Source organism: Motacilla alba, chromosome 5 (genome assembly GCF_015832195.1).
Source record: "Motacilla alba alba isolate MOTALB_02 chromosome 5, Motacilla_alba_V1.0_pri, whole genome shotgun sequence".
In the NCBI taxonomy this organism is placed as follows: Eukaryota; Metazoa; Chordata; class Aves; order Passeriformes; family Motacillidae; genus Motacilla; species Motacilla alba.
Window position 1 is genome coordinate 23,315,559 of NC_052020.1, and position 23,477 is coordinate 23,339,035.

The window sequence follows — 23,477 nt, forward strand, 5'->3', positions numbered from 1 at the left end:
TGTGGTCAGGTACTGTGGGAATGGGCCATGCCCCAGGAGGGCCCTGGCTGCTGGCCTCCGGGACAGCCCCTCACAGCTCTCCTTGTCCTAGTGTGCAGCCAGCCCTTACTGCACCCTGACATCAGCTCTCCTGGTATGACTGCCAGGACAGCTGCACCATGAATGGCATCAGGGAACTCAACTTGTTTAAAAATAGCCATGAGGAAAATGCTATCAGTTACTTTACCTGCATTGCTTCCCCAGCACATGTGTGTGTAATCCCAGAAACGGCATATAGGCACCATTAAGGTATTAGAATAAAAGCAACAGAAACCAGGGAGTACCGAAGACTGCTGCCAAGAATGAGCTCTGTCAGGCTAGATCAGGCTTCACTATCCAGCTCAGAAAGTCATGTCAGAGAAGCTTCAATCAGATGTGTCAGCCAGAAGCCTCTCATCTTACTGCATGTGTCTACCATATCAGGTCTCACTGTGACCACACAGTTGGAGCTTTGCTGATTCCCAGAACACAAGACCCTGTTAAACCTGCAAGGGTTTTAGTGCACGGCTTTTTTTTTCCTTAAAAACTCTGTTGCTCCTGATTGCATCTCTATGTCCCAATACTTTATGTATCTTCCTAAGACCATGAGTCCTAGGTTCCCATTGCAAGGAATTCTACTGTCTACCTTAGCATCTGTGGAAATGAGTGAAGAAAGCCTTTAAGTTTAAACTGAAGGTTGTCTTGTCCAGATATTACTACATTTAGTGACAAGATGGTGCTGCAGAGCAACCTCTTTTCAGAGGTAAGGAAATCCCAATGCATTCCATCTCTCTAATACCATGCTACTGATTAACTTTTGTTGTTGTTCTCATTCTCCTGAACCTCTCATTGCTCTGCAGTAACTTTTTTTTTTTTTTTTTTTTTTTTTTTTGGCTAAAGCATGAAGTGGACTACATACCACTGACTTCTAGTTCACAGCACAACCATATTTTTTTCTATTTTTCTTGCATTGTAACTGAATTACTTTCTAGCCAATACCCCCAGGGTTTCCAGGCAGGTAACACAGCAGTATTAAGGGCCCTGACATCATTTTTGCTCAGAAGTTACAACTTCCCTACCTTGATTACTGCCTCATGATGCCTTGATTACTGCACAGCCAAGTAATAGCTTCTTGAGAGGTCTCCCCTGATTAAATCAGGGCTTTGAAGATGGTGAAGAGTCTGAAGGGGAAGCCATACCAGGTGTGGATGAAGTCACTTGGTCTTTCAGCCTTGAGGAAAGTGAAGGGACCTCATTCCTCATCATGGTCTTCAATACCCTTACGAGGGGAAGCATAGGGGCAGGTACTGATCTCTTTTCTTTAATGACCAGTGTCAGGCCTAGAGTTGCCAGTGGAGATTTAGGTTTGATATTAGAAAAAAGTTCATCACCCAGAGGGTGTTTGGGCACTGGAACAGGCTGTCCAGGGAAGTGGTCACAGCACAAGCTTGACAGAGCTCAAGAAGTGTTATGATAATGTTCTCAGCACATGGCATGACTCTTGGGGATATCCTGTGCAGGGCCAGGATTTGGACCCGGTGATCTATGTGGCTGCCTTCCAACCCAGGACATTCTGTAGTTCTGTAAATCATTTCCAAACCACCGTTCGTTTGTGCCAGTGCAGCAGGCCCGGTGCCCCGAGGCTGGCTGCTGGAGCGGGTGATGCCTGCAAACGCTGCTCTCAGCTTTTTCCCCGGCAGCAGATGACCCACGGCAGGCGCTGCCCCACTGCTCTTCTAAAGCTCCCTTCTCTCGGTCCGGGCCCACAGCGGCCCCACAAGCACGGCCCTGGGGCACAGCCGGCAGGGCTCCCCAGCAGCGGCGGGACTGCGGAAAGCGCTCCGAGCTCTCGGGGCGTGCAACGCCCGCTGTGCGCAGGGCGATGCCGTGACCCCCGCCAGGCGTCCGGCCGGCAATCGGCGCAGCGGCCGGGATGACCCGGAGCTAACGCTGCTCCATATCCCGGGAGCGGAGGGAAAGACGGACCTCGCTCTCCTCTCGCCCTCCACACCCACGGACCCGGCAGGGGGGCCGGCCCAGCACGGCCCTACCGCGGCCGCGGCGCCGATTGGGCCCCGCCGGCTGCCGTCCCCGCGGGGGTGTCTGGGAAGGAGAGATCATGGCGGCGGAGCCGAGCAAGACGGAGATCCAGACCCTCTTCAAGCGGCTTCGGGCAGCGCCGGCCAACAAGGTACCGGGGGGCGGCCGGGGGTCCGCCGGACTGTCTGTGCCGGGCTGTCGCTCCGCGGCCGCAGCCTGCGCTCCGACTGGGCCCCGGTGGGCTCCGGGCCGCGCTGCGGCGGCTGTTGGGGCGGCCGGGCAGGGGCCCTTGGGGAGCGCCTGGGCAGAGCGGCCGGGGCCGCCGAGCTATGGCAGGGGGTGGCGGAGCGGCAGAGCCGTCGCTTCAACCTGGCTGTCCCTCTGCCTTCGCTTTAGTCGTGCTTCGACTGCGGCGCCAAGAACCCGAGCTGGGCCAGTATCACCTACGGGGTCTTCCTGTGCATCGACTGCTCCGGCGTCCACAGGTCCCTGGGCGTGCACCTCAGCTTCATCAGGTGCGTGGGGAGCGCGGCCCGCGGGACCGCCGGCAGGCCTGCCGCGGCCACCCCGCCTTGGCTGCGAGCACGCAGGCACTGGGAGGGAAGCCCTAATGCGGAGCGACCGCCTCGGGGTTTAGGAGGCTTGCTCGCAGGAGGTTTTGGGTCACTCAGCACTTCCAAAATGGAGTTTACAAAGCACCTCAAGGGGAACGTCGACATGTTGCTTTTGCTAACCTTGCCGAAACGCTATCTGGACTTGGCATTGTAGGAAGAGAGAGTGTGGTGCGTGAATCTTGCCAGTAAGGCAGCAGTGTGGTGTACATAATATTTCGTAATGCTAAGCAAGGCAAAAAGAGGAATATTGTTTAATCTTTTTGGTATCAGCCTAATGGAGAAGATGGTGTTGGCTTTTCAGCCTACTTGTTTTCAGTACTTCAGTAAAAATTGGCATTTTAAGTTAAGAAAACTGTGACCTTTACTTGTTAGAAGTTGAGTAACTGGTATGAGACACTCGATGTCCCTTAGCTTTACTTGGATGTATTCTGAGCTGCTTTGTCACGTGTTTTGGCCTAACCTGTGGAGACAGGCTGAATATGAGTCTCTCGTGTTGTGGTGAGATCACATGTAGAACGAAAGTTCTTGGCTGTGCTTTCTTAGCTCAAGCTCTGCCCTCTAAACAAGCAGTACAAAGGAGAGATCCTCAAAGTTTGGATAAAAACTGGTCTTCTTCCTCACTTTAAAAGTTGAAATTGAATTTTTAGAGGAGCAAAGAAATTCCCAAGATGTTCTTTCCACCTCTGCCTCCTACACTTTTGAATAGTAGTGAGATATCTCACCATTTTAGGCCAGAGCTCGGTTTTGCATTTGGTTTGCCTGGTCTTTATTAATAGAAATAATTGGTTCTCACACAGGTCCACAGAGTTGGATTCTAACTGGAACTGGTTCCAGCTGAGGTGTATGCAAGTGGGCAGTAATGCCAACGCGGTGAGGAGCCTCTGTAGGCATTTTGCTTGCTTTCCCTCTTGCTAATCCACATCCTCTGTTTCTTGGTTTGTTTTTTTTTCCTTTGAGTGGCTTTCTTGGTACCAGTCTGACCTGAAATGTGTAATGAAGGGGGGAATTTGCCAAGCGTGCTTGGAAGTCAGACTATGACCTTTTGCATGCGTTGTTTTCGGATGTGCAGATTTCTCATTTTTTTGCACCTCATTTAAATGAGAGGCATAGCCTTCTTAAATGATAGAAGTTATTAACACTGATCAGTTTGAAAGCTCATGCTCAGCTTTGTGACTCAGAATCATCTCTCTGTAGAGAAGGTGGATGATTTCATAGGCCCCTGGAGTGAGACTTCTTGTAGAAAGCTGATCAATGAATGGTTGGTTTATGCTGTGTTCTCAGTTTTTCATCCTCTGTCTCTGGCAAGTTTTCTTTTTCTGTTGGGTTTGTCTAGGGCTTGCTTGAGTATGATGTAGCAGTCAGGAGACTGAATATTCCTCTCTTTTCAGACGGCTTTCTTCCGCCAGCATGGCTGTACCACCACAGATGCCAATGCTAAATACAACAGTCGAGCTGCCCAGATGTACAGGGAGAAGATCCGGCAGCTGGCAAGTGCTGCCATGGCCAAGTATGGCACTGAGGTAAGTCTGAGAGCTCTGGAGTGCTAGATGGGTAGTGCTGGATGCTGAGTCTTGGAGGATACCTTCTTTTTTCCCTCTCCTCTCTTTAGTTGCTTATAGATGGACTGAGTGGAGCCCCTGGGCACTCCCCTGAGAAGAGTGATGCTGATTTCTTCATGGAGCACACACAGGTGAGAAGAGCTGCCTAAACCAGGCAGCCTTAATAGCTCTCCAATAGCCAGCTGTTCAGCCAGGAGCAGTCCCACTTAGCTTGGAAAGACTCTAAATTGTATAATTAATCAGTAGTAATGTGGAGGAAGTCAGATCCAGTCATTTGCCTGGGACATAGTCACAGATCTGTGATATCCATGTCCTTTGTTTTTGAGACCACCTTTAGCTTCAAGAACTCAAAGCTACCACCTGTGCCCTGGAAGATGCTTTGTGTGCTGTGTTAATGCTTAGTTTCTTTGTACAGTTAAAGCAAGGATTAGCTATTACTTTGAACTTCTGGTTTAGAAGAAACTTTTCAGTGCATAGACCCTGGTAAACTGGATTTGGGCAACTGCACCATGCCAGGCAGACTTTCTCAGGTAATGCAAGAATTGGCTGTGTGGCAAATAAAGACACTGGAAGTGAAGATGAATTTTTTCCAGGAAAACTCATTCACACTTTCACCCAGATTTAAATTCATTTGCTTTCACCTGGGAAGTCCTCACATTAGCCAGCTTGTCAAATGATTGGGCTCTGTCATTCCTCCTGGCCCTACATTCAGCTAAGCTTCTTTTTTTTTTTTTTTTTTTTTTGTCCCTGCTAAGGGAATGTGGACTTGTCCATATGTTATGTTCAAGGAAGGCCTAGTCTGAAGTTTGGAATATGTTTCCTTTGGCCTAAAATTGAATACAGATCACTAAACCTGCAGTAAATTCAGGATTGTTTGGTTCATTCATCTTCTGGAAATAACTGGAATGAGTATCTCCTTGCAGTCTTCCAGTACCTGGGATGTAGCAGATGCTAGCCAGAATCCTGCAGAGTCTTCTCCAGAGATGGAAAAAACAGCAAAGTCATCAGAAGGCAGCGAAGTTTCGAGTGAGTTCCTTACTGAATAATTTTTCCAAGAACCTGCCTTCATTTCCAGGAGAATACAGTTCTGTACCGCTGTTGGAAGGGCAGAACTTATCCTTTGGTTCAGGCCTGAAGGAGTGGAAGTTCTGCACACTCTTACCATAGTTAAATTAGTGGAGACTTCTAAAAACCCCACTCTGTTCGGGCTCAGTTCTTCACTTTTCCTGAAACACACACAAAACTATTTTGGGGATTAGCTGTCCACTTCCCTGCTTTCAGACATTATTTGTCTAAACATTCTTCTGTACCCCTTGAATTTGTTTGGTCTGAAAATGACATAGGACAGAAAAATTTCTAGGGTGAAGGACAAAGAAACCAAGAACCTGGGGGCATAGCTGTAATTTGAAACAGCTTTGTATATTTCCCTGCAGAGTGTCTGCTTTCTTGTACTGTGTTAAGAACACTGCAGAAGGAATAATTTGCTCTGTGGAGACAAAAAGTTGTTTTGCTTGGGAAATTGCATATTTCAAGCTGTAACTGGATTTATTTGTGGGGGCAGAGGAGCTAGGAGAGATGTAGTGGAACTGTGAACATACTGGAAAGAAAAGGGTTGAGAATCAATCTGCTGAAAGTTCTCTTCTGGTTTCGTGCCCACAGATCCCAGCCAAGGTCCATCTATTGACTTGTTGAGCACATCTCCTAAGGCTTCTCTAGGTAAGACTCTTCACTCTCAGATCAGTCTTGCTCTTATACCCACTGCTCAGTGAAGTTGGAAGCAATGAGCCTGTTTCCAGAATGTCTAAACAAGCTTATCTCCCTGTAGAGCCAGTACTTAGGATGTTCCTGAAGCCCAAAACCAAGTCACAGTTTTCTGGAGGCTTCCTCCTTGTTTGGATATTTGAGTTCAAAGCTGTTGCTTTCCCAAAAGCATGTTTTCCTGGTTTTGAGCTTTGGACAAAACTTGGCACTTGCATATTTAGAACTTGGGTGATCAGGACCACGTGGCTGGGTTTTTTGGTTTGTTTCCCCGCAGAACCTTTGGAGGCAAATGAATTTTTAGCTTTCAGAATAATAGGGATTTGTATCTGATTCTCCCCTGCCATTACTGTCCTGGCTGCACACAGAACATCCACCTGGAGCTTCTTCCCTTATTGAGAGTGTGCTCCTAGCCCACAGTGGGTTCATTCTGGGTGGAAAGCCTGTGTCCTCAAGTGTCTGTTCATTCCCCGTGTTTTACATCTCTTCTTCAGACATGTCCATGTATCTGTCAACACAAGGGGCCGCTCCTGCTGGAGGTAACTGGCTAACAGCTGGCCTGCACTGGCTGCTTGTGACAACTCTGCTTGCCCCTCCTGAGATTCTGCCTTCAATTCTAACTTTAGCTTCCTGTGCTTAGAGGGAGAGAACAAGACAAAGCCTATATTGTTGTATTGAGAGCTAAACCAGATATGTCGTATCTGTAAAGAGACCGTATTAACATTTCTGTTAAATGTTTCCTGGAGTATAAAAGTCCCCAAACAACCTCGAATCAAGTGTTAGGAACAGCAAGTGGAAAACAGTTTCAGGTAGTGTGAATGTTTTGAATCCCCTTTTTTAAACAGACTTATAAGCCTAGAAAAGATAAAAGAAGACGTGTCAAGAGTACTTTATGGGCTAACAAAAGTCATGTGGCTGTAGAAAGTCAGGAGAGACACACAAACACACACACAAAAGCCCAAAAAGGGCAGTAAAAGATTTTGGACTTATCTATAGGAAGCTGGAAGATGTTTTGGGCAGTCCCTCTCTGCTTTGTTCTTAGACTTTTCCCCAGACATCTGCTGCTTGGCTGGCCCTTGTCTGGTTTTACAAGTGTGGCATGCCCTCAAGAGTGACAAGTGCAAGGTGTTGGGGAACTTGTTGCTTTTACAGCTTGCTGCACTTTAGGTCCATTTGTTTTTGTATGTTCATGTAAACACAACTTCAGAGTTCTTGCTGCTTTGTCCCTAAGGCATTGGTGAGGCTCTGACCTTCACATGCCTCTGAAGCTGCATTTTCTTGAATTTGTGTATGGGATAAACCTAGTCTTTCTCTTAACTACCCTGATACCTGTTGCAAAACACTCAGAGCAGTTATTCACAGTTCTTACTTCAATTATAAGCTGCTCCAGAAATGGACATGCTTCTTTAGGCTACCAGCCTGCAACTGTGGAGCTTCTACATGCATCTTTCTTGCCTGGTTGAAATCACCCAGGCTTTTGATGTGAGGCTGCATGGTGTGCCCTGGACGCTACTGCAGCTGGACTGTGGTGGATGTTCATGTGGGTTGCTGTCTAATTTTGGCCTCTTAAATTAATTCCCTTCTGTTTATTTGCTGCTTCCCTACTTTTGCAGAACTTAAATCCTCCCTCATTGGAAAGAAGAAGCCGGGAGCTGCCAAGAAAGGGGTATGTCTGAGCCCTTTTATGGAGGGGAAGTAAAGCATGTCTTCACTTCTGCTGTCCTTTCCCCGATTCTTGCTTTCTGCTTAACAAGCTGTAGAGATCTGCTTTGGGGAAAGGAGACCTTAAGCAGCCTGTATATTATTGCAAAAAAATTATCATTACCGGTTGTGGTCTCAAGCATATGTGGTTGATCTCTAAGTGTTGGCCACTGATGGATCAACTCTTGGATGCTCTTCCATACTGTGTTTCAAACTCTTTTGGGTCTGTAGGCTGAGACTACACATGGAAGGCCTCATGCATGCAGCAAGAAGTAGGATTGAGGTTTTCTTCTACAATGAACAATCTAGGATGAAGAATTCACAGGATTTTGTTCTTGTTTTTAAGCTGGGTGCAAAAAAAGGTCTTGGAGCCCAGAAAGTCAGCAGCCAGAGCTTCAGTGAGATTGAGCGGCAAGCCCAGGTGGCAGAACAGCTGAGGGAGCAGCAGGCAGTGGAGTCCAGGAAACAAGCTGAGGAGTCCATGTAAGTGCCCTGTTTGGGATGAGTACCTTGCATACCTAAGGCAGAAGTAGTGTGAGGTTAATGCTGTTCACCCTAGGACCACCAAATGTGACTACAGAACATAATGCATGAGAGGAAGAGCAGTAGCTTATATGCCAATGTGGCCCTTGCAGCAGGGCATAAGTTACACTGCTGTATTTTATTCAAATTAGCATTCCTGGAAGAGTGTAGGGAGCAGATACTTCTGTATTGTGTGTTTCCATTCACCTTTGGACAGGACTGAAAAAGCCAAAGGCTGAACTGGATGGATCATTCTGGGTTCAGGGGTGGGGAGAAGATAGACATTGTGATGCTGACAGTAAGGAAATCATGGTTAGCCAAAGAAGACTTGAATCCCAGTCTGGGAGGAGATGGCAAAACAAGAAGTAGCTTTTCTGCAAGGATTTTTGGCAGAGCTGTTGTGAAAATGGCTGTTTTGAAGGGTGGTTGGGGTTACTTAATCACTTGCTCTTCTACAACACGGGCAGCCAGGAATGGTAATGTGCTGGCACCCACCATGGCTCTTTCCCTTAGAGTCACCTCAATGCGACTGGCTTATCAGGAACTGCAGCTTGATCGGAAGAAGGAAGAGAAGAAACTCCAGAACCTTGAAGGGAAGAAACGTGAACAAGCAGAGAGGCTGGGCATGGGATTGGTGTCCAGAAGGTACTTGGCTGTAGATGGCATAGTATAGACAGGTGTCTTGGAAGTACCCTGCTCTGGAAAAGCTTCTTGAAGGCAGTAGTTTGCTCTTGTAATAGATAAGGAGATGAGTTAAAGTGCTCATATGCTGTTCTCTGACTGAAAATGCTTTGGGCTCCAGAAGGAATAGGGACTTGGTTCAAGGGTTCTAGTTCTCATTTTGAGCTTTTCTACAGATATGTGTGGCCTGACAGTGTCTAGCACTAGAGTCCTGCTGCTTGACAGGTGTCCCCCTGCAGAATCCTTCCTTTAAGAAGGTAGCTCAAGACTTCTGAAGGAGCATAGATAAGTGGTGAAGGGGGCTGACATCCCCCAGCTCTCCCTCAAAACTTGCGTCACCTGCCCTGCCTGTGAAGGCCAGATTCATTTTTGAGGCAGACTGGTTGTAGGGACTGGATGCTGCCAGACCCATCAGCCCTGACTCTGCCTGTTTGTTGTGCTAGTTCTGTTTCACACTCGGTGATGTCTGAGATGCAAGTAATTGAGCAAGAGACACCGCTGGTAGCAAAATCTTCCCGCTCCCAATTGGACTTGTTTGAAGATGGTGGAAGCTTCACATCTGGACCTCCCAAGTAAGACTTAGCTTTTGTGTAGTCTTTGCTTATTCCTGAATTTTATGTCTAGTGTAAATTACCTATTTTTGGTACCTAGGTATAAATACAGTCCCTTCTCATTCGATGATGCATTTGGCTCACGATGGGAAACGGACTCTTCATGGGGTATGGACAAAGAAGAGGAACCAGAGGTGACCATTTCCAGCATTCGGCCAGTTTCAGAGAGGTAAAGTGCTTGCCACTGCTAGTGTACCTTGTGCCGTTGTGTAGGGGACAAAGGATAAGTGTGGGAGCTGTGGCATAGATACTGCTCTTGTAGCAGGAGCCTCCTGCTGCAGAAAATGACTTGCACAGGCACAGACAAGCCCAAGAAAAATGGCCTCAAGTGAAAGGGCCTTGGGCACTTTTTTGCCTGTCGTGTCTGTAAGTTTATACAGCCTTTGTGGTCATTGAGTGCTGACTGTCCTGAGATGGAGAGAAGAGACCCCAGTAGAACTAACACTTAAGGATGACTTGCTTTCCTTTGATTAGATGAGGTCTGAGACAGAAGTCTTGATTCTTTACTGCGTTAGTAAGTTTAATCTGAGATGTCTCCTCTTGTTTCCTCAGACCCACCAGTAGGCGGGAGATTGAGAACAGGCCATCCATGGTGGAATCCAATGAAGCTCGGCAGAAGTTTGCGGGGGCTAAAGCTATCTCTTCAGATATGTTTTTCGGGCGGGAGGCAGATGCTGAGGTAGATGCATTCTGCAGTGCTTACGCTGGTACAGCTCTGGCTTTACCTCCTCCTGTTTGCTCAGGTCCTACTTTGTTCCCTTCCTATATAACCTTTTGGTTTTGTTTTCTGCTGCAGTATGAAGCCAGATCCCGACTGCAGCAGCTCTCAGGCAGCAGTGCCATCAGCTCTGCAGACCTGTTTGGAGAGGCTGACAATGTGCACTCAGGTTTGTTAGCATTCAGTGGGTTGAGGAAGGGGGCAGCTTTGGAAGACCTAGACTGGAGGGGATCAGGGCACTTTCTGGAGCTGAGGGACTCTGGGCTAACTCCTCCTGGTTCTTGTAGGTGGTGTGTCTATTGGAAATGTCCTGCCTGCAGCTGACATTGCACAATTCAAGCAAGGAGTGAAATCAGTTGCTGGCAAGATGGCTGTCCTGGCCAATGGGGTGATGAACTCCCTTCAGGTAAGTTTACATTATGGCAACTTGAGAAAGTCCCTGAACGTGATGACAGCCTTTCACCATAACCTGGCTTCCATTGGAATTATCACTATCTTCTCAAATTATGTGTAAAGTCCCAGGTAGACACCTGTCTTTTGTAGCTGTTGACTGCAGTACAATAGCTGAGCAGTTGCAGGGGGCCAGTGAACTCTTCTTGGCCAGCCTTACCCTCCTGCTGCACAGGACACCTTGTCATGTCAGATACACCTTCTCCCACAAATTCCAGGCAGAATTTTTGAAGTCAAGGTCATTTTACCTTCTGCCTTTGTACAGTGTCCTGTCTAGATAACCTCACACTGCATTAAAATACCAAATCCCCCAGTTTCTTGTTATCTGTCTCTGTATTTTGCACAAAGGTGGAGTAGCATGGTGTCTCTGTCTGTTTCCTCCTTAGGATCGTTATGGTTCATATTGATGACCCAGGGACTGCAAGGGGAAGCCAGCAAGAGGCACTGATGCCACCTTTGCCTGGAGTAAACTCCACAGGATTGTCTTATTTGTCTGGGTTGGGTGGGGAGGGGAGAAGGTAAGCGGAGGGGGTCAGGACATGGCTGTGCCCAGGATGCTTTCTGAATATCTCTGGATTCCACTCTATTAAAATTCAATGTGCCCTCATACCCACTGCTATCTGCTAGCCAGTGGAGACAGGCCTTCTTACAGGGTTAACCTCATTGCTGTAAAAGATATGACAGGAACTCCTGGGCTGGCCATATCAGTGCTCCTGCCCTTCTTTGGCCCATACCTTAGCTCACCAAGTGACAGAGAAAAGGGGAATGCTATTTTTCTGAACATCATGTGACATGACTGTTTTTTGTTCTGATCACTGCTCCCAATCCATGGTGCTGTGGAGTCCTCTGTATTTGCAGGGTTTGCCTTTTACCGTGATCTAGTCCTTTTTACTGTCTTCTAAACCAACATATATATGAATGCGGGAGAAAAAAATCAAATCAAAGATTATTTTTTTAGCTGCTAACTACATCATCAGCAAAAAAGGCCCAGGTAAAGAAGTAAAGAAATTCACTGGATCCCTGGTTTATTTTGTTGCCCAGCTTTGGATCAGATCAAAGTACTGAGCCTCTGACTTAACCGTGAGGTGCAGCAGTGAGGACTTTTAGTCCTGTTCAGCTTAGTCTCTGGTTTTAACAAGAGTACTTTTCTTTTCCTTGGACTATGGTGTTGAGGACTAGGTAGTAAGAAGAAGGGTGGGAAAGGGCTAGTTACACGCTGTTAGGAAAAGAGAGACTGGGGCTGTTTGTTCTGGAGCCTTGTCTGTGACTGGGAAGAGGCTTGCATGGGTTTAACCTCTGCTGTCCAGTTGAGGGACTGTGGCAGCTACTTGGTTGCTCTGTGCTGATGTTTCACTTTGGTGGGGCATGAGGGGGGTAAGGATTGGTCTTCCTGTTCTTTGTCTGTGTGCTCTGACATGGTTTTTTCAATGTCACAGTATCTAATATGCACAGCAGGCTGGGGCTGCAGGGAGCAGTGGTGTGGCTGCCGTATGGCTGCAGGGCGTGGTGGTGGTCCAGGCACTCGGGGGTGGGGCCGGCACCTTCCCTGGCTGAGCAGAGGGGTTCCTGGGGCCCTGGAAGATGCCCTCCACTGGTCCTGCCCACCCAAGAACCCAGACACAGCAGAGGCCTGACACAGCGTGCTTTATTGCCAGGCTGTCACAGTCACTCACCAAGCTGGGAGAGAATGCACAGATAATAAATAATTTAACTTACAATAAATAAATAACCCTGCTGGCACCCTGCTACAAGCTTTGGGTTACCAGCCCTGGTGGCTCGTGCTGTAGCACTTTATGACCAGGAGGAGCAAGGAGGCTCCCAAAGAAGCGTGAGAAACTGAAGTTCCCTCTGAAATAACTAGCCTATGCAAGCTGGGGTGCAGGAGCTGGGCTAGACAAAGCGTTTGGGTCTGTGGAGGTTTCAACTGCTGAGTTGGTTGCCATTAATACAAAGTGATCTTACTTATTTTTGTAGTTTTAAGGGCTACGCTGCTGCTCCAACAATACCAGTATTTACAAAAAAACCCAGCTTGATCTCATTTGATGACTGCTTCCTTTTCCCTTAGTGCTTCTGCCCACCTAGCCCCAGTAGGTGCTCCATATGCTTGCAAGCCATACAACCTGTGGCCAAAGAATTTAACAACCCTGTCCCTCTTTTCCAAATCCTCTGAAATTCAGTTTTCCAAATGACCATAATATGCTGTTGGAGGGACAGGGAGACCTCACAGAAGGGCACTTAGTACAGCAGCGGAGCCAGACAGCACCATGCAGTACTTACTGCAATCTAGCTTATTCGCTGTATTTGCTTTGGCAAGTCTTGGACACATGGAGGAGAAAGCACAAAGCAGAGACAGGTTGCATGGCAATATCTAAGCTTCCCTTTTTTAGGAACTTCAGGAATTTCCTTACCTTTGATCATATGCAGATGCAGCTTTACTGGGAATAATAATGGAACACAAGTGCAGAGCTGCTGCTGGCGATTTAACCGCTCTGTTATCTGGGCCAAATCTGAGCAGAGCTACACAACAAATCACTGGCAAGCAGCCCGTACTAGCGCTCCCGCTGCTTCAGCACCTGCTGAACTGCGGAACTGGGAGGGAGCGCCCCGTGAGAGCGTACCCGGCTGGTTCTAAGTGGTGGCAGAGCTGGCGGCTGCTGGCTTGTCTTGCCTGCCAGCAGAGGGAAGCATAACTCTATAGCTGTAAATGGCTTCTGCAGAGGTGCTACTCCTGCACGGAGTTGGAGCTAAGAAAAAGGCAAGTTGTTCCTGGGAAAAGATGGATGAACCCAGCACTGGGGATTAGCACAGCCACGCACACACGCTGCTGATGTAGACAGAACCCACTGTTAAGAGCATATGCTCCACGAGGAGGTGCTGTTCTCCAGTGTGTTCTGGAGAAGCCCAAGATGGGAATGGTGCCCACCCTTCACAACCTTCAGTTTTCAGAGGAGTCTGTCTCTTCATTGGAGCCTTCACTCTCAGCATCCATTTTTCGACGATGGTGTAGAGGTTTCCAAGGTGAGTTAATCCTGGGTGAGTTACGAACAGGCATATTTGCTGTGTCTGCACTGGAGCTGGAAGGACCGGAGACAGAAAGACCTGAAACCTGCGCTACCCTGAAAGAGAAAAGAAATATGCTAGGCAGCATGTTGCAAAAGCTTCTATTGCAGCACTCTTGAAGTGAACTCTGGGAGAAAGACTTAAAACTAGCACAGGGATGGAAAGATGTTCATGGCATTGAGGGGGAACACATTGTACCTCCCAGACTCACTATCTGAATCTTCTATTTAAACATACCTTCTGGGCTGATCTCGTTCCTTCCAACACTCCTACTTTTCACCATCCAAACAAAAATTTCCCTGTTCATTAGAGAATGCTGCTTCCTCTAGATCCTTCTTTGAGTCACACTATTCCCCTCTGCTTCTGAAGACTTTTGTAAGGATTTTGTTAACTGTACTGAAAGAAGCTCTTTCTCCACAAAGAAAGAAACTTCCTGTTCAGGTTGCTCTTTTAGCTCCTCTGTTGTTTTGTAGTAGACCAGAGGAATAGTACTTTATTCCACTCTTCTTTAGCATGTTACCTTTAATGTGTTTCTTTACATCCTAGTTTAGGCAATTCCACTTACAATTTCTCAATCTCCTGATCCATGGCAGGGTCCAGAAACAAGTCTCCTTTATCTGGCAGAGCCCCTGGGGAAAAAAAAAAAAAAACGACCAACCAATGAGTTGGTTGTATCAGCAGAGTATCAGCAGAGTTAGGCTATTCATTCTTCAAGAAAAATGTTCAAGCCATAGCAGCATCCAAAATCTGGCCTGCAAGACAGAAAACACTTTTCCTTATACCTCTTAGAGAAATGGACACAATGTTGAGGATGATAGACAGATAAAGAATGATGATCCATTTGCTGTGTCTTTCCTACATGCTATTGCTGAGCTCAGACTAAATTGGAGGCAGCTTCAGTAGCTCCACTGCCTACAGTCATGAGGATTGGCAGTTCTCATTCATTGTACAAAATGACTGTCAGGGAGATGGCAGTCTGTCAACTTTGGGCTTCTGTTCGTTGCCCAGTGTAGTCCCCAGTACCAGATGCAATACATGTGGTCTCAGTGCCACAGCCTGAAACATGCACTATACCACCCAGGGTTATTCATGGTTTTGTGCCACCTGCCTTTCTTGTGGCCTACTGGTCTTGGGGATCAAAACACAGATTTAAGGCTTTTGCTTTCCTTGCAACTCAGGAAAGTCAGGCCTGACTCTTGCACATAGCCTACAGGAGTTAAGTGTGGATGAACTGTACTCTAGCATTGCTTGCTGTCTGGGTGTAGGCATGAAAGTCTGGGCCAGTGCTTGGGTACCCTCTCAGTGTAAGATCAACATGCTCCTTTTCACTTTAGAAACCCTACTCCAGATGAAGGTTATTAAATAGTTCAGGACTGGAACAGCTGATTGATAATCCTTGTTCTTCTCTGAAAACACTGGGACCTCAGCAGAGCCAGAAAAGAAGATGGGGCTCTTAGGAAAGCCCTCCTTCCTAATTTTTTAATAAACTCCACCTTGTATAGGGGTCATGGGAGAGTGTGATCAGCCAGCACAGAAATGACAGAGAACAGCACAGAGATTGCCTACCAGAGCCTGGAGAGCACTACTGCACACCAGGGCAAAAAATCTATTTGATAATCTATACCAACAGTACATTGAGGAATGCTCTTCCTAAGGTTTTTCAGGAGACTTGGGTGCTACACTCAATACCTGTGGGAAGGGGCTTTGAATTCCTTGTGGGAATGCAAATATGTTTGCTGGCTCTGTTACTTTGTTCTTGCAGGAGAGGCTGGAGAGCCACCTGTCCCACAGAGGCAGGCTGGCAGTCATCAAAAATGTAGCGATGAGTGCCTGAAAACTAAAGTAAGTTTAGAGCAGAACCAATTCCCCCATTTATTTGGGTTCTGGTCTACTCCTCCTGTAGATGAGCAGGAAAGTCTGGCACTGCAAAACAGAATCAGGAGATCCACAGAAGTGTCCCAGTCTGCTTCTTTTTGTGTGCTCAATTAAAAGAATAAACAACTAAAGCTTAACTTATTTCTGTAGTTGCAGAGTGCACAGTGAAGTCTTTAGGGCACAAGATTTACTTGGGAGAGTTGATAAATGGCACTTGAAGAATTCACAAATCAACATTGACATTGGAGATACCCTGCAGATTCCAGTCTGCTGGCACACTCAACGGCACCATCCCAGCCTGAACAAGCTGCTTTAATCTCTATCCCTGTTCCTCAAGAGGAGCTGCTGGCTTTGTGAGACCAAAACTTCCTCTGCCTGAAACTGCTCTCGCTGAAGGGTTTTGGGGAGCTTGTGATCCCCTACAGACCAAAGACTATTGAAATCACCCTTCAAGGGAGATTAAAAGACACCAGGAAAAGAATCCTCCTTTCCTTGCCAAAAATGCTAGCACCTGTCAGACTTGTGGTTGCTGCCCCTCCTCTGAGAGAGGCCTCAGCAGGAGGCTGGCAGAGAGCCAGAGGACAGGCCTACATTAATGGAAACGAAAACCCACTCACTTTGTAGATGGCACAATGGAGGCTGTGGGCAGGATTTTTTTTCTTTTCATCTGTTTTCTTTATGCTTGACTAGAAGTGGATTTCATAGGGCAAAGGAAAAAAAGATTTTGCTTGCTGCCATCCAAGCATCACCTTCCTCCCAGTGAATACACTGCTTTCTAAGCCTGTTTTCAGAGGGGATTGCAGGGGTGTATTCATGCACCTTTGATACATAATCTGCCCTGCCCCAGAGGAACATTAGCAGCTTAAATGGTTTGCTGTAAGAAGGGGCTCAGCCAGGGAAGACACACTTTTACCGTACTATGACACACACCTATGCAAAAGAAGCAGCCCTCAGGCAAGGTACACTTTTTCATTGAGTTTTGTCTTTGCAATTAGGAACTGGCAGATACTCAGGCCCAGAAGAAGAGGAAGAGGACACCCAAAGACAGAGAGAGTCATCTACCCTTAATGGCCAGGTGATTTGCTGAATGGAGATGAGTGAAGGAAGATAAGTGTTTGGGAACACCCCCACACACAGCCCTCCATCCCTGCTCCTGCCATTTAAATTTATCTCCTGCATACAGTCTTGCACATCTCCTGCAAACAGAAAAGCCATTTCTGTTCCTCTTTGTAGGAGGAGGAAGAGCACAAGCAAGGCATATGGGGGAAATATGAAACTGTGGGTGAATTATGGATGGATTACATACTGTCCTTAGCCAATGTAACACTGCTTCCCTGCTTCAAACCAGCACAACGTAGACACAAGCAGTGAGATGCTGGTTGGTAGTCCCTGTGGTTCCCGCAGCAGTGTGGTACAGATTTTTGTAGCAGTTTATGTTTTATGATCAGATTTTCAGCAGGCTACAGATAGCTACTAGCAAGATCACACCGCCTTGAGGGAAGATGGGCAAGAGCTGGGAAAGACTGGGCTTTTAACCTGTCAGCCAAGGAGACACCAGAGGTCTTCCATTAGGTGTGCCTTCTTTCCTTATAGATGAGAGCAGCCATTTAAAATCTGCAAGGGCACAAAGGGCTAAAACATAGGATGGCACCTCAACTTAGTAAGCCTTGAGGAAGCTCCACAGCTTCAGGCAGACAGTAAGGCACAGTGTTATGTATTTAAAGTTTATCCATCAACAAAAATATGAACTCTCTCACTAGGGGAAAATATGATCCCCTCACTCTCTTCCTGACAGTGTAAAATGTGGATTATAATTACAAACGAAATTCCACAGAAATACAAAATGACTGAAAATCTAGAGCTGTATCATTTAGAGAAGTCTTACCTAGGGCTCGATTGATGCCCTGATCCTTTGCAAGAGCCATAAGGAATCCATAGAAGGTCATTCTCTGCACACTACTCAGCATTTCCTTCACAAGAGCAGAAGGTGGGCAGCTAGTAAAAGAGAAACAGAGATCATCTTGTCTTCTAAATTATAATCTTTTTTTTTGTAAGACCCAGCTCAAGAGCAAGAAATAACCCTTTCACCTGGTCTAACACTGTAAGCTCAGTTTAAGAGCCACCAGGTTGCTTATTGAGCACTGGATCTGCTCCCCATTTGCTAAGCAAGATCTTTGAGCTGGGGGACATCCCTAGGAGCAGTCTTACCTGTCTTCATTCCAAGGATGGTTAGAAAAGCCCAGATTCACTCAGAGGCATACACATCCCAACTCTTAGCATGTTTTTTCCTCTGGGAAAAATCCTCTGGGAAATACTTGCTTTCAGAAGTCAATAAACTTTCATAGAAGTGTTAGGTTTGGAAAAGACTAAGACCACTAAGTCTAGTGGTTAATGGAGCACTGCTGTGTTCACCACTACACCCTGTCCCTAAATGCCACATCAACACATTTTTGAACACTTTCAGTGGTGCTGTTATCACATTATTATCAGTGATAGTCATCCAAGGGGCAAGAAAACCTCTGCAATGATAACCTAAATATGTCAGAGAACACTGTTTAGGTGAGGACTAAATTAGCATATCCCCTTCTTTTACACTCACCTTAATCCCTAGTCCTGAGTTCTAAGCAGTATCTCCATGATGGTTCTTGCTCTTGACCAATACTCCTTGAAGGATTTCATGCAAAATCAAACTGCCTCATAAAGAGGAAGCGTTGAACAGTCAGTGGTGTAGTGGTACCCCTGGGAGATGTGGGGGTGGGCTGGTGATCTCCCAGGCAGAAGTGGTTACCAAAGCCTGAGTACTGAGCTACTGCATGAAAGGCTAGGAATGGCTCCCTTCATAGTGCTGTGCGAAGCCTGACCTACCAGATGGGCCCACAGTACTCTTCCCATCTGAAGTTCTCAGGACATACAGGGAATGTAGAGCTTTTGCTGTTTAACAGAACAAAACAAACCATCAACTCCATGCTTAGATATCTATAGCACTGGACAGCAGTTCAGCAGTAACTTTGTGGATCACAAATCTGGATTTAGAAACCTAAAGTAGGAATCAGGTGGAACTTGTTATGAGTTATTGTCCTGAGTTATTTTGTGTTTCTGGACCATGACCTTCTAGGAAGGTGAAGTTTTTTGCAGGTAGTGAGAATATGATCAAAGTGTCTGTCAAAGCTATACAGTAGTCTGGTGTTGCTCCATTCCCTGCTGAACTAAAGCTAGTCTTGTGCCTGGATCTGTAGCTGGAAACCAGCTCCAGCACAGGCTCAGGTACAGACTGACAGTGTGAACTCACCCAGGTACTAAGGCGTCATACTCCATCCACCCAGCGGGCTCTTTCAACTCCCAAGAACGCAACTGCACTTGTTTATCCCCTCTAGGAATCTCATGATGGATCTCTCCTTGATGAAAGTGTCAATGCAGAAGTGAGATGGAGAGTAGAGACCCAAATCTATCTATTACTTCAAGAATCAGTTCAAACCCCATGTTTCTTTGGTCCATGAAATTGTTTCTGTCATTCGGTTAAAGCTGCTCAGCTATGATGTTTCCCTTCGTACTTCTTCACTGAGAGCCATGTGGGAATATCAGCTTGTTCAAAGGCCTCTCTTTCTTCACAGTTCCAACCTTAGAAAGGGTCTCCAGAGACAGAGACTTCAAATTTGTATTTTAGACTCCATTCATACCTGTATTTTGATCTGTCACACAAGGACTCCAGGCACTGGTAGAAGAGAGATGCCTCTACTCCTTCGAGTGGGTTGCAGTCACTTGGGGGCTGGCGCTGCCGATGTTGCCCAGAGGATGATGTTGGCACAATCACAGTATTTGGATTCTTACCAGCCAGCAGATCTTGATAAATGGCAGCCACACTTTCCAGGAACTCTAAAAGAACAGAAAGCTGTTTAAAACTCAGCGCTGTAACCAGCAAAGCATTCTCCTGACCTACCAGACTGTGGCTTAAACTGTTCTTCTGTTTTGTACATAACACTAACTGGAAACAAACACAACTCTACAACATCCTGCATGTTCAGAACAGATATTATGCGTGCCCATACAGCCATTTCCATAGAAGTTGCTATCTTCTTATTAGGATGATTATGAGACATCACTCACTCTGTTGAGAAGATTCATCTCAAGGGAACAAAGGCTAGCTAACACACTAATAAAACAGTGAAGCATGAAAGCTAATGTAAAACACAAAACTAGTTTGTGAAGTCTAAAATGTTTTCCTTCTCCACCTCTTGCCACTGATTTAGAACTCATCCAAGTTGGGAGCAAACTACATTGAACTGCAACAGGAGGAAAGGGAGCATGTTAGTTAGGGCTCCAGGCTGTATATCAGCTTGCCTCCATGCTGCTCCAAAGTAAATATAACACAGGATCTAGAAGAAGGGCCAGGGCAGGTCAGGGCTAGAGTTGGCAGAAAGCCTCTCCCCAGGCTCCTCATACTACCCACTGTTTACTGCAGGAGTCTAATTTTAAACAAGTTTGTTTATGGATGTGGTCAGCAGTTTACAAATCTAGATTCCATTTGGAGTGGTTTGCATGTGTGTGGGTTGGTGGGAGAGTGCATGACAGGCTGCGTGTGTGCACTGTGCCTGGGTGAACAGGACAGGGATGGGATCTCTGAGAGTGTGTACACAAGAATGAGCTTGCCAGGACTCCAGTGGCATTTAAGTTCCAAGTGAATGGAAGTGCAGTGCTGTGCATTAGGTGGTTGGAGAGGAAAGTCAGGATGTCAGCAGGCCCTGAGACTGTGCTGAGGTTCTGCAGCTCCATGGAAATATTTGTTTTATCAGAGAAAACTTTCCAAACACATTTTCTGTCCCTGACTAAAGGCATTACAAGCCTGGTTCTGCCCAACTCAAAATCACCATTTTGAACTGGTCTTTTACAATAAGGTGTCATGGATAAAGTTGTGATAGGTACAGTGGAATTACAAGGGAAGTATATACAGAGAAGCACTGAGAAAAAGAGATTTTTGTATTAGGGATAGCAGCAGACTCCTAACTGCAAGAAAGATGGGAACTCACAGGTTGGATCAGATCAGAAGGCCACCCAAGTTTACTCTCTGACCAGAGATTATGCTCACAACAGCTTCTAGCCAGTGTTTTTGCTTGGTCGAGGCCAATTGTGAGCTACATCCATCAGAGGGAGCCATTTCAGTGTGAGTGGACAGAAATCCATGAGCTTTATGTTAGAAAGTGCTGTGTGCCAGGAGATGAGAAAGTGGCATGCTAGCCAGTGCTTGGGAGCCCATCTAAAATCTGTTTGCCCTCTTTTTGTCCTGAATGAGATTCTCGTTCCTCAATCACAATTTAGAGGGGCTAGGGCAACAGGACAATGTATTTTAAAGCAGTCTCCCCATGGAGGACAAGCACCTGACTGCTCATCCAAGTTTCTCCACCTTGTCTCCTGAAGTTTAAAAATACGTGGGGATTTTACAGATGTATATGTGTGGGTGAGCATGAGGAAATACACACACACAAACCAATATTATTTGATTTGTACTTTTCCCACCATGAATTTTAGAAGTATCCTATCTAGTTAAAACTCAGACTGAGGAAGTGGGATAGAATACAATAAATAACCAACAATATGAAGACTATTCATATGCATTATCTGTTCCTTTTGCTTTCCAACTAGAGGGTCTCAAATCAAACAAAAGAGGTCGTTCTTCACAGGACAGGTGCCAAACCTCTGCAATTCTTCGCCAAAAGGTGTGGAGGTTACAATTTTATGTGATTCAAGGGGAGGCTAAAGAAGTTCTTGGGAGTGGAGTCCACTGAGGGTTCCTAAACCCATGGAAATGATACCCAGTTCAGAAACTCTCTGAGCTGAAACCAGCTCATAGTTGAGCAAATATTAAGGGAAAGAATTATATCAATTTGTCCAGCTGCTTTTCCTTTAGAGGCACCAGCTGGTGGGCTTTCCATATGCTGTATCCAGTAGGATTGAATAATTTCCTAAAGAAAGGTAAAAAATGTTCCTAGTAAAAGCTAATTGTTAGCTGATAACATAGTCTAGATAAAAGTCTGGAAATTCATGTCTCAAGGCCAAGACAAATTCATCAGACATAGCAGTTGCAGGTGTGTTGTTATTCACAACAATTTGGAATCTCCTCATTAAGTCTCCTAATCTCTTGACATCTGCAATGCTTTTCATCAGTACAGTCCATTAGCTATATATTTTCCATGAAAAAACCTATCCTTTCAAATTTCAAAAAAAGGGAAAGATTGGGAAGCTGTAAAATTGTAATTCTACAAGTGGGAGAAGTCAACAGCTTCCCAGAATTTACCTGAGTAGTAGAACTGGATCTGGAAAGCAAAGAGGAAATCAGAAAAAGACATCAGGCAATCCATTGCATCATCCATCAGCACAATCCTATGATAAGATGAGAGAAACAGTTTAGCATTTCCAAAAAAACTCAAGTCTGTAACGAGGAACCCCAGACCCTGAGAAAGTGCAGCCAAGGATCTATGGGCAACTGAGAATTGCTAGTGGCCAGTATAAGAAGTGTGAAGAGAGAAATGGGAACACCCACTGCCGCATGGATGCGGACGCCCTAATATCAACTGAAGGCAGCTTAAGAACCTGAAGCAAGGAGAAGATGCTGAATGTCAGTCACACACTTCAGCCACAGTGTGAACAGAGCAGTGCGACATTCAAAGCCTGGTGGACATGATGGAACAAACACTGCAAGGCTGGTTCACATGGTTATACAGAATTGTAGAATATCCTGAGTTGGAAGGGATCAACAAGGATCATCTAAGTCCAGCTTCTGACTAAATGTGACTACAGGCAGGACAGTTACACAAGTAGTAAACTGGTGTAAGCAGAATGAGACTCATGCTATTCCTCTGTATATGAGACTTCATCAAACCGGGACATATTTCAGATTCATAAAGGTCACAACAGTTGCGATTCACCATCTATACTCAAACAAACTCTACTTGACTATAGGGAAATAGCATTGCACCAACATTCAGCTTCCTAACTGCACTTTGTGAACATCCTATCCTCCCTTCCTGATGAAAGAATCAGTCTCTTTTCATATTAGGTGTATTATTTGACTCTCAAGTCAAATTTCATGGCAACAGAAGATTTCTTGGGCCAGGTGCAGTCTTCTTTGTCCCTGCTAAGTCATAGGTGCACATAGGGAGCTACATGCATTCCTATTTTGAAGCATATTTCTTCAATAAGGAAAATACCAGCCATAGGCCAAAACCATGAAATATAAGTGATAGCAAAGTCCAGCTCTTCCTTTCAGGAAAAAAACCTGTGGATTTCAGGGCAAAAATGAAAACAAAAACAATATCTGGTCACTGCCACCGCTACCTAAGGATAAAAAGGTCAGTCTGTGAACTGGGGAAGATCAAACTCATCTAATCAATGATAGCTTAGACTGTAAAACAGAAGAAAATACTCCACTTTGATAGGAAAAAACCTAGAGTATTAAGGCAATGCTAAAGAAAGGCAATTGGTATTTCTTTTCAACTGCATCTAGGTCTACTGAACCTGTACAGTCAGCATCAGGCATACGGTGCCATATGGGTATTGTCAGTTCATTACAGCCAAAGTATGGGTCATCCAATAGGACCCTTTTGAACACAGGGCCAGATGCAACCTGCACACCAACTCCTGCAGCACCAATTGTCTAAACACATTGCTGGAGAAACACTGTTCTGTCTCATGTAAAAGACTTCAGGGAGCTGTGTGGGAGGCTGACCTAGAAGAACACAGGATCTTGCAAGACTTCCCTGCCACTCAGACCAGTTCTGTTCACTGTGGCAAAATCAAACATGTAGAGCAGCTTGAATTAATTATCTCAAAGAAGAAAGACTGGGGCTAAGAGGGTCCCCAGGAGAAAAGCCAGTAT

General features: G+C 46.0%; 2 protein-coding genes across 3 annotated transcripts in view; one reads left to right on the forward strand and one right to left on the reverse strand.

Annotated features, from left to right (window-relative positions):
• Positions 1-1,640: 1,640 nt before the first annotated feature.
• Positions 1,641-11,700, forward strand: ARFGAP2 (ADP ribosylation factor GTPase activating protein 2). 2 transcript variants are annotated; one of them, XM_038138117.1, is made up of 17 exons: positions 1,641-2,209; positions 2,455-2,573; positions 3,470-3,542; positions 4,061-4,192; positions 4,282-4,362; positions 5,155-5,257; positions 5,891-5,947; positions 6,484-6,528; positions 7,603-7,655; positions 8,037-8,173; positions 8,726-8,857; positions 9,337-9,465; positions 9,545-9,673; positions 10,057-10,183; positions 10,301-10,391; positions 10,510-10,628; positions 11,059-11,700. In XM_038138117.1, exons 1-17 carry the CDS (start codon positions 2,138-2,140, stop codon positions 11,077-11,079), a joined length of 1,620 nt encoding a protein of 539 aa, XP_037994045.1. In that variant the 5' UTR covers positions 1,641-2,137; the 3' UTR covers positions 11,080-11,700. The 2 variants fall into 2 exon arrangements, with proteins under 2 accessions (XP_037994045.1, XP_037994046.1); XM_038138118.1 differs by lacking the exon at positions 6,484-6,528 and having other exon boundaries at positions 1,644-2,209.
• A 599-nt stretch (positions 11,701-12,299) lies between these two features.
• C5H11orf49 (chromosome 5 C11orf49 homolog) overlaps positions 12,300-23,477 on the reverse strand; it is a 79,576-nt gene continuing 68,398 nt past the window's right edge. Inside the window, exons 5-9 of the mRNA XM_038138119.1 lie at positions 21,897-21,982; positions 19,285-19,480; positions 17,493-17,602; positions 14,298-14,361; positions 12,300-13,788 (exon numbers count right to left, since the gene is read on the reverse strand). Of these exons, the coding sequence (XP_037994047.1) occupies positions 13,608-13,788; positions 14,298-14,361; positions 17,493-17,602; positions 19,285-19,480; positions 21,897-21,982 (637 nt within the window). The 3' untranslated portion in view covers positions 12,300-13,607. The remainder of the gene's footprint in view (positions 13,789-14,297; positions 14,362-17,492; positions 17,603-19,284; positions 19,481-21,896; positions 21,983-23,477) is intronic.

Coding starts and splice junctions, on each gene's coding strand:
- ARFGAP2 (XM_038138117.1), top strand. CDS start 2,138: ATGGCGGCGGAGCCGAGCAAGACGGAGATCCAGACCCTCTTCAAGCGG. Junction 8,858..9,336: donor ATGGGATTGGTGTCCAGAAG/GTACTTGGCTGT, acceptor TTGTTGTGCTAG/TTCTGTTTCACACTCGGTGA. Junction 9,466..9,544: donor TTCACATCTGGACCTCCCAA/GTAAGACTTAGC, acceptor TTTGGTACCTAG/GTATAAATACAGTCCCTTCT.